The sequence below is a fragment of the Chiloscyllium plagiosum genome, unplaced genomic scaffold (genome assembly GCF_037043375.1).
Source record: "Chiloscyllium plagiosum isolate Xiang-an unplaced genomic scaffold, Cpla_swu_hap1 HiC_scaffold_29, whole genome shotgun sequence".
NCBI classification, from domain to species: domain Eukaryota; kingdom Metazoa; phylum Chordata; class Chondrichthyes; order Orectolobiformes; family Hemiscylliidae; genus Chiloscyllium; species Chiloscyllium plagiosum.
Window position 1 is genome coordinate 6502177 of NW_028270167.1, and position 12538 is coordinate 6514714.

Sequence of the window (12538 nt, forward strand, 5' to 3'; positions counted from 1 at the left end):
GTTATAGATAGGGTTAATGGTAGGTATTTTTTCCCAAGAATGGGGGATTCCAAAATTAGGGGGCATATTTTGATGCTGAGAGGAGAGAAATCTAAAAAAAGATTTGGGGGCAATTTTTTAGACAAAGGGTGGTTCATGTGTGGAATGAGGTGGTGGATATGAGCCCAGTTACTGCAGTTAAAAAACACCTTAGGTACATGAAGAGTACAGGCTTGCCAGGAGCAGGCAGGTGGGACTAGTTTAGTTTGGGATTATATTTGGCATGGACTGATTAGGCCGAAGGGTCTGTTTCCATGCTGGATGACTCTATGGGCAGCTCAGGGATTAATGCTGGGCCCACAACTATATACAAGAAATATTATCGAATGGACAAGGGAAGTGGTTGTAGTATGGTGACAAGGTTTGTGGGTGACACAAAAATGGTAGGGAAGAAAATCTGCAGTGGGATATAGAGAGGTTAACTGAGTGGGCAAGAACACGGCAGATGGAATATAATGTGGCAAAATGTGAGGTTATACACTTTGACAGAAAGAATAGAAGAGCTGAATATTATTCAAATGGAGAAAAGAAAAGCAGAAAATTGCAGCACGGAGGGATTTGGGAGACCTCCTGCGCGAATCAAAAAATTCAGCAGGTAATTGGAAAGGCTAACAAAATGTTGGTCTTTATTAGAAAGGAAATGGAATATAAAAATAGGGAATACACTGGATGTTAGAAATCTGAAACAAGCACACTGAGAATGCTGGAGAAACTCGGCAAGTCTGGCTGCATCTGTAGAGAGCAATCAGTGTTAATATTTTGAATCCAGTATGATTCTATGAATGTTAATTCTGTTCCCCTCTCTGTTAAAAACAGGGATGTCTCGTTAAAACTGTACTCCGCACAAGTCAGACCAGTTATACAGCAAACAATGTTGGTCCCCTTATCTAAGATATACTGGCACTGGAGGCAGTCCGGAAAAGATTCACCAGGTTGATCCTGAACATGGAGGGATTTTCTTCTGAGGAGAGGTTGAGTGGATTGAGCTTGTATTGATTTGAGTTTAGAAGCATGAGCAGCAACCTGATTGTAACATGTAGGATTCTAAGGGGTCTGGCAGTATCTGTGGAGAGGAATCAGAGTTAATGTTTTGGGTCGAGTGACCCTTCCTCAGAACTTTCCTCAGATGCTGCCAGGTCTGCTGAGCTTTTCCAGCAATTTGTGTTTTTTTTTTCTGATTTATAGCATCCACAGTTCTTTCAGGTTTTAAGGTTCTTAAGGAGCTTATCAGGATAGATGCTGAGAAGATTTGTTTTCCCTTGTGGAAGAATCTAGGACCAGAGGGCATAATTTCACAGTAAGGGGGGGAATTTCTTCTCTCAGAGGGAAGAGAATCATTGGAATTGTTTACCACGGAGGGTTGTTGAGATTGGGTCATTAAATATGTTTGAGGCTGAGATAGACAGATTTTTAATCAGTAAGAGAATCAATGGTTATGGGGAAAAGGCAGGAAAGTAGAGTTGAGGATTATCAGATCAGCCATGATCTCACTGAAGGGCGGAGCAGGTTCGATGGGCTGAATGGCCTACCTCTGGTCTGTCATCTATAGGAGCTTTACTCTTTTCTCTGTACCTGCTCTGGGAGTGTTTCATGGTAGTAGTGGAGCAGTATCTTTACTTTGTATCTAACCTGGTATTTACACAAGGAAGTTCATTTTAAGCCGAAACCACTCCTACCATCAAACTTTGGAAGAAAGAAATTACTACAGAGGAGTGCAGTGCTGCATTTTAAATGTAACTAAAATGTTTCCCCCTTTAATGAGAGCAATTTAGGACAAGCATTCAGTATGTATTAGATCAGGAGGAGCTTCATGGATTTGGAGGATGTGAATGGTTGCCTAGACAGCACTGAACTCAACTTTATTGTCAAAAGTGCTTCGTATTGAGATATAGAAGCAAGAAAGTGCAGGGACTAGATGAGTAATCACAGGAACAGGAGAGGGCCATTCAGCCCCTTTATCCTATTTTACCATTCGATGAGGCAAAAGAAATCTCCATTTCAACATAGAGATAGAAAATAGGAGCAAAAATAGACGATTCGGCCTCTTGAGCCTGTTTCGTCAATCGATAAAATCATGGTTGATCTATTTGCATTTTGAATTCCACATTCCCATTGTCTCTGATGACCTTTGATTCCCCTTTCTGACAAGAACATATTCACCTCTTGCTGAAAAAATATTAAGTAAATAAAGCTGGATAATGTCAACATTTTTGGATCACATACAGAAAAATAATGTGCAAGATTCTGGCAGAAAAGACCAGTTGAACCTTTAAACTGAACCCACACCAAAATAGCTGGTGTATTTGAATTAAATACCAACTTCCCTCCCCAGCGACCTCTGCTCTTTCCTCTCTCCACTACCTCTCTTTCTCCCTTACCTCTTTATCCCTCCATCGCTCCTTCCCCCCCACTTCTTCCACCCCTCACATCCACCTCCACCCGTCCAGGATGTACTTAATCACTTTGACAATAACTAAGTTGATAAATAAAAAATTAAAAACATTTGAGAAACTCAATACTCAGTGAAATGAATGTTAGTGAGAAAGTGCTGGAGAATCTCATAGCATGGCAGGATCATGGCATCTGTCATTGCACCAGTTCCAAAGAAGACTCATACCCGATTCAAAACGTTAACTCTGTTTCACTCTGTACAGATGCTGCCAAACCTGCTGAGTTTCTCTGACAATTTCTGATTTTATTTCAGATTTCCAACATTTGCAGTATTTTGCTTTCATAGTGTGGGACTTGTTTGGTCCTAAGTACCATATCAAGGTACTGTTCTTATGGTACACGTTATTTTTATGTTAATGAGTACTAGGAGACTAACGTGAGCTAACAAACCCTCTAATTTGTCCAATGTAGTTGGGTTTGTCCCCTTTAATTTGTTTGAAAGATGATGTTGAAGGACAAATGGAATCGAAACAGACAACTGAGAGCCGTCTGCCACTTGAACAAGCTCCCCCATCTCTGTGCCACTCCACAGCTCAACAAGCAACTGGTCCCAAAGCAAGGCTTTGCCATTTGGTGAAGGGCTCCTCCGGATATGGATTTCAAATTTACTGCATCACAGATGAGCCTGGAATTTATATCCAAGAGGTTAGTTCCCCCTCTTACAGTTGAAAGAAGACTGCTGTTTTAATGTTGCTGCGAAGAGTTTCTGATACTCACACTTACAAAAGCATTTGTCAACGGAAATGATTAAGACAACTTTTGGGACTGTTTTGTAAGAGATGTGGGCACTGCTGGCTAGGCTGGTGTTTATTGTCCACCCCAATTGTCCCTTGAGGAGGTGGCCATGTCCTTCCTGAGCCACTGAGGCCCTGTGATCAAGGTGCTCCCTCATTAGTTAGTTAAAAATCACACAACATCAGGTTATAGTCCAACAGTTTAATTGGGAGCACACTAGCTTTCAAAGCGACACTCCTTCGTCAGGTGATAGTCACCTGATGAAGGAGCATCGCTCCGAAAGCTAGTGTGCTCCCAATTAAACCTGTTGGACTATAACCTGGTGTTGTGTGATTTTTAACTTTGTACACCCCAGTCCAACACCGGCATCTCCAAGTCCTCATTAGTTACGGAGTGTAAGGATTTTGATACAACAATGTTGAATGGAGGTACATGTACAAGACTCTGAACAAGTTCTGTTCAGCTGTCATCCCTATGCTCATTGACTTACATTGACTCCTGGACCAGAGACACTCCAATTTTAAAATTTTTAACCTTGTTTTCAATTGTAATCTTGATTGTTGGTGCATTCCTCGATTTTTTTTCACTCTGTCATTTTTTGCCATCTCCTAACCCTTATTTCTCATATTACTAATTATCTGTCCTACTTTGACTTACCTTTTGTAATTCCTCATTTGATTTCTTTCCTCCACTATTTCGTTAAAACCCCTGTTATGAAGGTGTCGAGGTGTACTGTAACTTTAAGAGAGTTGAAGGACTTAGCAAGCACACAGAGTGCTGGAGAATTTACAATGTAACATTTGGTCCAGCAGCTAGCAGTACCTGGGTTGCTATGAGACAAAAACAAATTCAAATTCAGCCAATCAGTTTAAATTATACCCCAAGATACTAACCTCCAATAAAGTTTGCATTTGGTATTTTGACAATATTAAAACAAATGAAACGATCTGATGCTTTGGAGTATAAAGCCGAAAACAAAATGTATAGTTGGAAGAGAACTGCCAAGTGACCAATATATACAGACTGCCCCGAGAATAGCTCTCTTTAAAGGTACCTTTCTCTATCAATGACCTGTGAAATAGAAACCCTAAGAAGAAGAAAAGAAGACTGAGGAAGATACAAAGAAAAGATTTGACAGCTGGCTGGTTTTGAAATTTAAATTTTTGGGAGATCTTAATTGGGGGGTTTATCAGACCGGTATTATAGAAGGGAAAGTAAAAGATAGGTTAGAGAAAGGAGTTGTAAATAGTTGTTAGTAAATCATTCTCTGTTAGGGGACTTTAAAAAAAATTTAAAGTGAAAAAAACTTCAAATAGTGACCTTTGAGAGAGTTCTTGGCCTCTCGAATTTTAACAGATTACAGCACGGGTTAAATCACTTCTGTGTTGCTGGTTTAAACTAGTCGGAAGGGGTTTACCACAATTCGTAGCAGTTTGGGGGCATTCATCAAGATTTTAACTGGTTTAGACATATTTGATGGTACAAAAATATTCCAGTAGATTTAAACACTTGCAGTTAGTGTCCTAGATCTTTAAATAAATGTAGGTGAGACAATTTGTTTAATTTTGGTGACTTGTGGTTGATTAAATTAAAAGTGAGAAAAATGGCTCTTAAGGTTACAAAAGAGGTTCTGAGATTTGAAGATGATTCTCAAACTTGTCAAGAAAGTTTAGAAGGAAAGAAAAAGCCTATACTTTTAGAATTAGCAAATAAGCTAGATTTGGGTTTAAACAAGGACAAATGTAAAGCTGAAATTGTAAGGCAGTTACTCAAACACTTAGGTGTGTCAGAGAAAAAGATAAGAGCAGTAGAGGTAGAAAAACTTAAATTACAATTGAGAAAACAGAGTTGGAAGATAAACAGAGAGAGATGGTTCTTAGCTGAGCAAAAGAGGGAGAGAAGAAAGAGAAAAAGAGAAAAGAGATGGGGGGAGAAAGAGAGAGAAGATTCTTAGCTGAGCAAAAAGAGAGAGAATTTGAACTTGACAAGTCAGGTTAACAGGATAGAGATTAAAATACAAGGTAATATATACAAATATGTCAAAACTCTGCTACATTTTGATGAGAAAGATGTTGAAGCCTTCTTTATTTAATTTGAAAAATTGCGTAGGTAGATGGAGTGGTCTGAGGATTTATGGATAATGCTAGTTCAGACTAAACTGGTGGGCAGAGCTAGTGAGGTATTGGCTGCAGTATCAGATTAGGGGTCAAGAGATTATGAAGAGGTTAAACAGGCTATTTGTACCAAAAGCATATAGACAGTGGTTCAGAAACATAAAGAAGGAACCAGGTCAGACTTATGTTGAGTACGAAAGAATTAAACATAGTCATTTTGATAGATGGGTGTGTGCTTTAAAAATAGATAGGACCTTTGAGGCTCTGTGAGAGATTATTCTGCTGGAGGATTTCAAAAACTCACTCCCAGAGATGGTAAGAAATCACGTAGAGGAACAGAAGGTTCAGGAAGTGAGAAAGGCAGCAGAATTAGCATATGAATACATCTTAGTACATAAGACAAGGTTCTGGCCAGAATTTCATCCTGTGAGGGATAGAAGTTGGGAGAAGGGGAGATCCTACCACTACTAAACCAAGAGTAACGAATATGGGTAAGAGTTTACCACAGGTTAAAAACGATGCCCAAGAGGGTGGAAAGGAGGTCAAAGGCCTCAGGTGTTTCCACTGTGGTAAAGTGGGACAGGTAAAGTCACAGAGCTGGTCGTTAAAGAAAGGCATGGTGGGAAAAAAATGTGGTAAAAGAAGCTAAACCAGTGGCATTAGTGAAAGTAGTCAAGGAAACCCCAAGAAAAGCCGCGGAGCTGCAGGAGAGTGCACAGCCTCGGCAGGGGCAGGGTATGGAGTTACTACCTGATCTCTCCAAAGAATTCACTCAAAGAATGGGGAAGAAGGACAAGAATGGATAATTTTGAGATATACAGGATCTAACCAGTCGCTGATGGTAAGGAATGAGCGAATATGCACTCTTTCTGATCTGTTACCCAAGAGTGTGGTAATTTGTGGGATAGATGGACAGAAATGTAGTGTTCCCCAAAGTAAGATCAGATTGGAATGCCAACTCAAGACTGGGGAAGTAAGAGTGGGAGTGATTGACAGTGTCAGTTTCAGGAATTCAATTTGTTCTTAGGAATAATTTGGCAGAATCCAAGGTAGGAGTGATATTCCTTGTTGTGGAGAAGCCCAGGAAGACCAAGAAACTGAGGGGTTAAACAGAAATATCCTGCTCTTTTCCCAGACTGTGTGGTAACCAGATCCCACTATCATAAGTCACAGCATGAAATGAAAAGCAAAGAGAAAGATGAAGAAGTTAAGGTGAACTTAGATTGAAGTTATCTATATGTTATAGTAATGTGTTCAAAGAATAGAAAAAAAATAGAGCCATCTTTTTATTATGATGGTTCATTTTTTCTTAAGTGGGGAGGTGTGATGAAGGTGTAAGGGGTACTGTACCTTTAAGAGAGTTGAAGGACTTGGCAAGCACACAGAGTGTTGGAGAATTTACTATGTAACATTTGGTCCAGCAGCTAGCAGTACCTGGATTGCTATGAGATAAAAACAAATTCAAATTCGACCAGTCAGTTTAAATTATGCCCCAAGATACTAAACTCTAATCAAGTTTGAATTTAGTATTTTGACAATATTAAAACTATTGGTCAGATGCTTTGGGGGGTGGGGGGTTTTACCCCGTGTCATAACACTCCTCTCTACTTTCCTCCTTATGTGATTTGCAAAAACACTGGCTGCATCACAATTCAGTTGTAGGCTATGCTCATGGTACAGCCCCATTTTGCCCCAGTAATGGTGCCAGTGGTCCACAAGTTGGAACCTACTTCTCCCACACCAGTCTTTGAACCACAATTTGCAAACAAGGAATAATAGTAGGCCACTCAGCCCTTTAAGTCTGCTTTACCATTCAATTAGACATGACTGATTTGATTTTAACCTCAACTCCACATTCCTACATATTCCTGATAATCTTTCTTCTCTGTAATCTTTCATTTATCTAATTTATGTACCTATCAATCACTATATTGTTCGCTGCTTCTACTGCACATCACGTTACTGCCCTCACTAATGTGGCTTCCTATCCCATGATGACAAACCCCTGCTCTTAAACAACCAGGCCAAGAGAACCTCAAATCTATTGGGCAATTGAAGAGGCTGACACACCTGCACTCCTGCCCTCAGAGACCCCTTACCCACCTCTCTCACTGTCATACCCTCCTGTGCCTGACCACTGATCAAATCAGAAGATTCTATTGTAAATGGCAAGGCCACCTCCCGGTACAAGGAGTTTGGATAACCTACCCCCTCTCTGATGTATCATTGTGTCTGTAGTCTGGCCTTCAGCTCATAAACTCTGAGCCTCAGGTAAATTCAGCTTCAAACACTCACTTGTCCTGGATCACAATGTTATTCAGCAACTCCTACATGCTGCAGCCATGATACACCACCTGTCCTGCCATCCTTGATAAATTTTAATGAATTGCTTATTTGTATTATTCATTTTTTAAAAAAATACTTAATATCTTGTTATGTTGCTCAGTAGGGTAATTGTTCTTAGAAGGGAACCTTAGAATACTTCACTTTGCTGACAGTACTTTATGAATGCAAGTTTTTGTCACTGTGCTGATTTCTCCCTTTGTGAGGGTGTTTATAGGTTATCCCTGAAGATGTTGGATACAAAGCGGGACTCCGGGATGGTGATATGGTGATTGAGGTAAATGGAATGAACATAGAGAAGGTCTGCTATGAAGATGTTCTTGAGAAGATAAAAGAAAAACAGCATGAAGTGACTCTTCTCGTCATGAATAAAAAGGATTATTGGTACTGCAAGGATAACGACCTCCCAATTAGCAGAGAATCAGAAGACCATGAAACCAGCAAAGCTGAGAGTATGGAGAAAAGGATTGTCTCCAGCACTAGCATCAGGAAAAAAACAAATAAAACCATCAAACAAGACAACAATGCTCATCTTGTTAACAAGGTAACTTCAACAAGACCACATCCATCCGAAAATTTGTTTCGGGGATACATATTGGTCAGGATCCCAGGAAAGGACTCTACATTCTTCTTCAAATTAGATCCAAGGAAACTATTCCATTGACCTCGGTAAAAGAGGTCTTAGTGGATCAGATTCAAGAAAGGAATAAAAATGTTTCTGATGAAAAGTGGGATAAAGGGCTATGGGGAGCAGGGAGGGAAGTGGGAAGTTCTCTGAGAGAAAGCAAGCTAACAAGTCATCTAGACTTGAAACGTTAGCTTGCTATCTCTGTTTGGATGCTTCCCAACTAGCTGTGATCTCCAGCATTTTTTGGTTTCAGTACAGGTTCCAGAATCTGCAGTAATTTGCTCCTCGAAGTATTCTTAGTTTAACCATCAGTACTCCCACCAGTACCATCAGATGGTGCAGTACTCCCTCAGCACTGACTATTGAGCAGGTTGATGAGCTTTCCTGAAATGAGGTCCTTATCTCAGCAGTGGTGCTAAAGAATCAAATGTTTTATTACATTGAGAAGCTGAGGTAAAGGAATAAAGATGAGAGAGGGGCCTGTGGGGTGGGGGTGGTGGGTGCGATGCAGATTTGCAATAACACTACAAGGACTTGGAGGGTTAATTTGGAGGTTGCACAGATCTGGCCTAAAAATCACAAAATTGTTATCGTGCATAAGGAGGCCATTCAGCCCACCATATCCATGCCACCTCTTTTCAGTTCCACAGGAACAGAGAAATTAGGAGCAGGATTCGTCAGTTTAGCCCTTTGAGCCCCCCTTTGCCATTTAAAATGATCATGACTGATCTTATCCCAGTCTCAATCCCACTTCCCTCCCTCCTCCCCATAGCCCTTTATCCCACTTTTCATCAGAAACATTTTTATTCCTTTCTTGAATCTGTTGATTGAGTCTGCTTCACTGCACTCTGTGGCAATAAGTTCCACAGATTCACAACCCTCTGAGTGAAATAGGTTCTCCTCTTCTCAGTTTAGAACCTACATCTTTTCACTTTATATCTATGACCTCTTGGTCAACAGTGTCCCACAAATGGAATCATTCTGTTCCACATTTGGGATGGCAGGATGCCTCAGTGGTGAGCACTGCTGCCTCACAATGCCAGGGACCCAGTTTCGATTCCAGCCTCAGGTGACTGTCTGGCTTTCCTTTGGGTGCTTTGGTTTCTTCTCACAGCCTAAAGATGTGCAGGTTAGATGAAGTGTCCATGCTAAATGGCCCATGGTGTTCAGAGATGCGTAGGTTAGGTGAATTAGTCAGTGGAAATATAGAGTGATAGGATAAGGGAATGGGTCTGGGTGGAATAATTTTCGGAGGGTTGGTGTAGATATGTTGGGCCAAATGGCCTGTTTCTACATAGTAGGGATTCTGTGATTCACCTTATCAATCCCCTTCAGTATTTTATATACTTCAGTCAGATCCCCCCTCATTCTTCTGGACTCCAGCAAGTACAACTCCAAACTATTCAAATGTTCCTCATGTGATAACCCTTTCATCCCTGGAATCAACCTGGTGAACCTCATTTGAACTGCCTTCAGTGCCACCACATCCTTCCTAAAGTAAGGAGACCAGAAATGGACACAACACTCTAGATGTGGTCTCACCAAAGCCTTATTTAACTGTAACAGCACTACTTTACTTTTATAAATGCCAGGATTCCATTGCCTTGCTTATTCCAAGCTGTACCTGCATACTCACTTTCTGTGATTCATGCACAAGGGCACCCAGATCCTTCTGCACTAATGCACTTTAAATTTGCTTCTTATTTGAATAATAATTTGCCCTTTTGTTTTTGTGGCCAAAATGGACCTTGCACATAATAACATTAAATTCTTTCTGCCAGATTCTAGCCCATTCTCCGAGATTGTCATTATCCATCTGTAACCTTTTTATTGCCTCATCACTGCCTGCTTTTCCACCTATTTTAATATCATTATGAATTTTGCAATGTTACACTCTGTCCCTGCTTGCAGATCATTTATAGAGATCTGAGCACTGAACCCTACAGCACCCCACTAGTTACAATTCGCCATCCAGAGAGGGACCCATTTATCCTGACTCTCTGCTTTCGATCAGTCAGCTAATCATTTCAGCAGGTCAGGCAGCATCCGAGGAACAGGAAAATCAATGTTTCGGGCATGAGCCCTTCATTAGGAATGATTCCTGATGAGGGGCTCCTGCCCGAAACGTTGATTTTCCTGCTTCTTGGATGCTGTCTGACCTGCTGTGCATTTCCAGCATCTGCGGTCCTCACTTTCACCTAATCATCTCTCCAAGCCATTACCCTGCCCTTAATGCCCAGGGATTAATCTTCTAGATCAATCTTTCATGTAGCACCTTGTCTAATGCCGTCAGCAAGTTTAGATAAAGCACATCCACCGGGTCCCCATTATCAGTCTTGCTGATTGCATTCTCAAAGAACTCCAGCAGGTTTGTCAAGCACAACTTCCCTCATGACACTGGCGAATTGAGCTTTGTTCCAAAGAATCACATTGGACTCGAAACATTAACCCAGTTTCTCTTTCTACGGATGTTGCCAGATCTGCAGAGTTTCTCCAGCATTTTCTGCTCCTATTTCAAATTCCCAGCATTTAATGTACTTACCTTTTATTTGAGAACCAATAGACTTTTGTCAGTGTAGGTGCAGAGAAACTACTGACAGGTAGGCCCAGAGCCCAGTGGTAAGTTTAACATCCTTGCTATTAAATCCAATGGGGAGTTCAGGGGAAACCCCTTTGCCCATACAGTGGGAGAACAAGGAACCCATTGCCGCAAAGAGTTCTTGAATAACATTGGCACATGGAAAACTTGTCAAATACACAAAGGAGAAAGGAAGTAAACGGATACGTTGATAGATTTAGATGAAGAAAGGTGTGAGGAGTCTTTTTCAGACTGGCATAGACCTGTTGGGCCGAATGGCCTGTTTCATTGGAGTAAATGCTATATAATACCCATTTTACAAGATAACAAAATCCACTTTATGTTGAGTATTCCTTTCTCAGCAAATTGTTCCTTAAATTATTTTTGTTTACATTTCTCTTGCCAGGTTTCTCAGCTGAAGGACAGCAATTCATTTTGCTGAAGCTTCGCATGTCAAGCCGACCATTCCAAGAAACTCTTACCTGCTATAACAGACAAAGACACTGGAGAGCTCAGTGCATTTTATTAATCCCTGGAATTATTGAGATGGAAGGATACAGTTTAAATAAACTTGCTTTTTAAAAAAATTCTAAAACAAAGGATCACAGATCATCACACTTCAAACTCATGGTTTTATTTTGAAAAGAGTTATCCGGATCAGTTTGGAAGAACAATTTGCAGTGCGTTTCTTAAGAGTGACTGTGCACTTACAGCACAATGAGAACGAAATGTGCCAACTGGCATCTGAGGGAACAGACAGGTGTTTAATGTTCAGTATTCTGACAAGCTGCTTTTCTGGTTGCTAGGGAGTCAGCAGTGGTATAATGCCCTCTGACTTTCTGCTCTCTGGTGGGTGTACCCCATTACTCCTGAAGACTTGTCACTTTGGGAAACTGTATTACTATGACATTGTATAATATTTCAATAAAATGTTTAAAGTTTTAAATTATACTTTGGACTAAACTCCTTTATATGTTAAAATAATGTAAGGAAATTTGCCAATATTGGCACACAGGATTTAGTTATTTTTAGCTGTTGCATTGAATAATAAGGTACACTTCGGACTTTTCCAGATACATTTTATTTAATTTTACAGCTGAATGCAAGTTTGCAGATGTCTTTATTGAACTAATTCTGCAGCTATATATGCTTCTGTTAAATGGGTTAGCACAGCCTGGGTCTAACAGATAATCCCAAATTGCAAATAAACTCCTACATAAAAATATATATGTCTACTACACTCCTCTGTCAGTCAACAAGGACATAATACCACTTGACTATTGTGTATAGGCTAAATTTGTTGACTAGATGTTTACAAAGATTTTTTTTAAAAGTACACAATGTGAAAGATTGGAAATTCAGTGCAATGATCAAATTTATATGGTAATTTCATAACTGAGTAAATTTATCCCACAACTATAGTGTCTATAACAAATAAGATTTCTCTCAGAAAGTTCTGAGGAACAGGCTTTAGTTGTATGATAGCACACTGATGGGCTAGTTGACTGGATCACTGGACTAATGCTCTCAGCCCATGAATCAAATCCCACTGTGTTTGTGGGGGCGCTTGGAAATCAAATTCAAACAAATAATATCTGGAATAAAAAGCTAAGATCAGTTATGGTGAGTATAGAACTACAGATTACATTA

The 12538-nt window shown here is 40.2% G+C and overlaps 1 protein-coding gene across 4 annotated transcripts in view; it reads left to right on the plus strand.

The window, feature by feature from the left end:
- The window catches only part of LOC122540588 (Na(+)/H(+) exchange regulatory cofactor NHE-RF3-like), a 48205-nt gene extending 36366 nt beyond the window's left edge, over positions 1 to 11839 (plus strand). For 3 of the 4 annotated variants that reach the window (XM_043676490.2, XM_043676491.2, XM_087976334.1), the window contains 3 exons: positions 2902 to 3135; positions 7900 to 8226; positions 11295 to 11839. In XM_043676490.2, the coding sequence (XP_043532425.1) occupies positions 2902 to 3135; positions 7900 to 8226; positions 11295 to 11330 (597 nt within the window). In that variant the 3' untranslated portion in view covers positions 11331 to 11839. The remainder of the gene's footprint in view (positions 1 to 2901; positions 3136 to 7899; positions 8227 to 11294) is intronic. The other variant, XM_087976335.1, reaches the window with a different exon arrangement.
- The last annotated feature ends 699 nt before the right edge of the window (positions 11840 to 12538 follow it).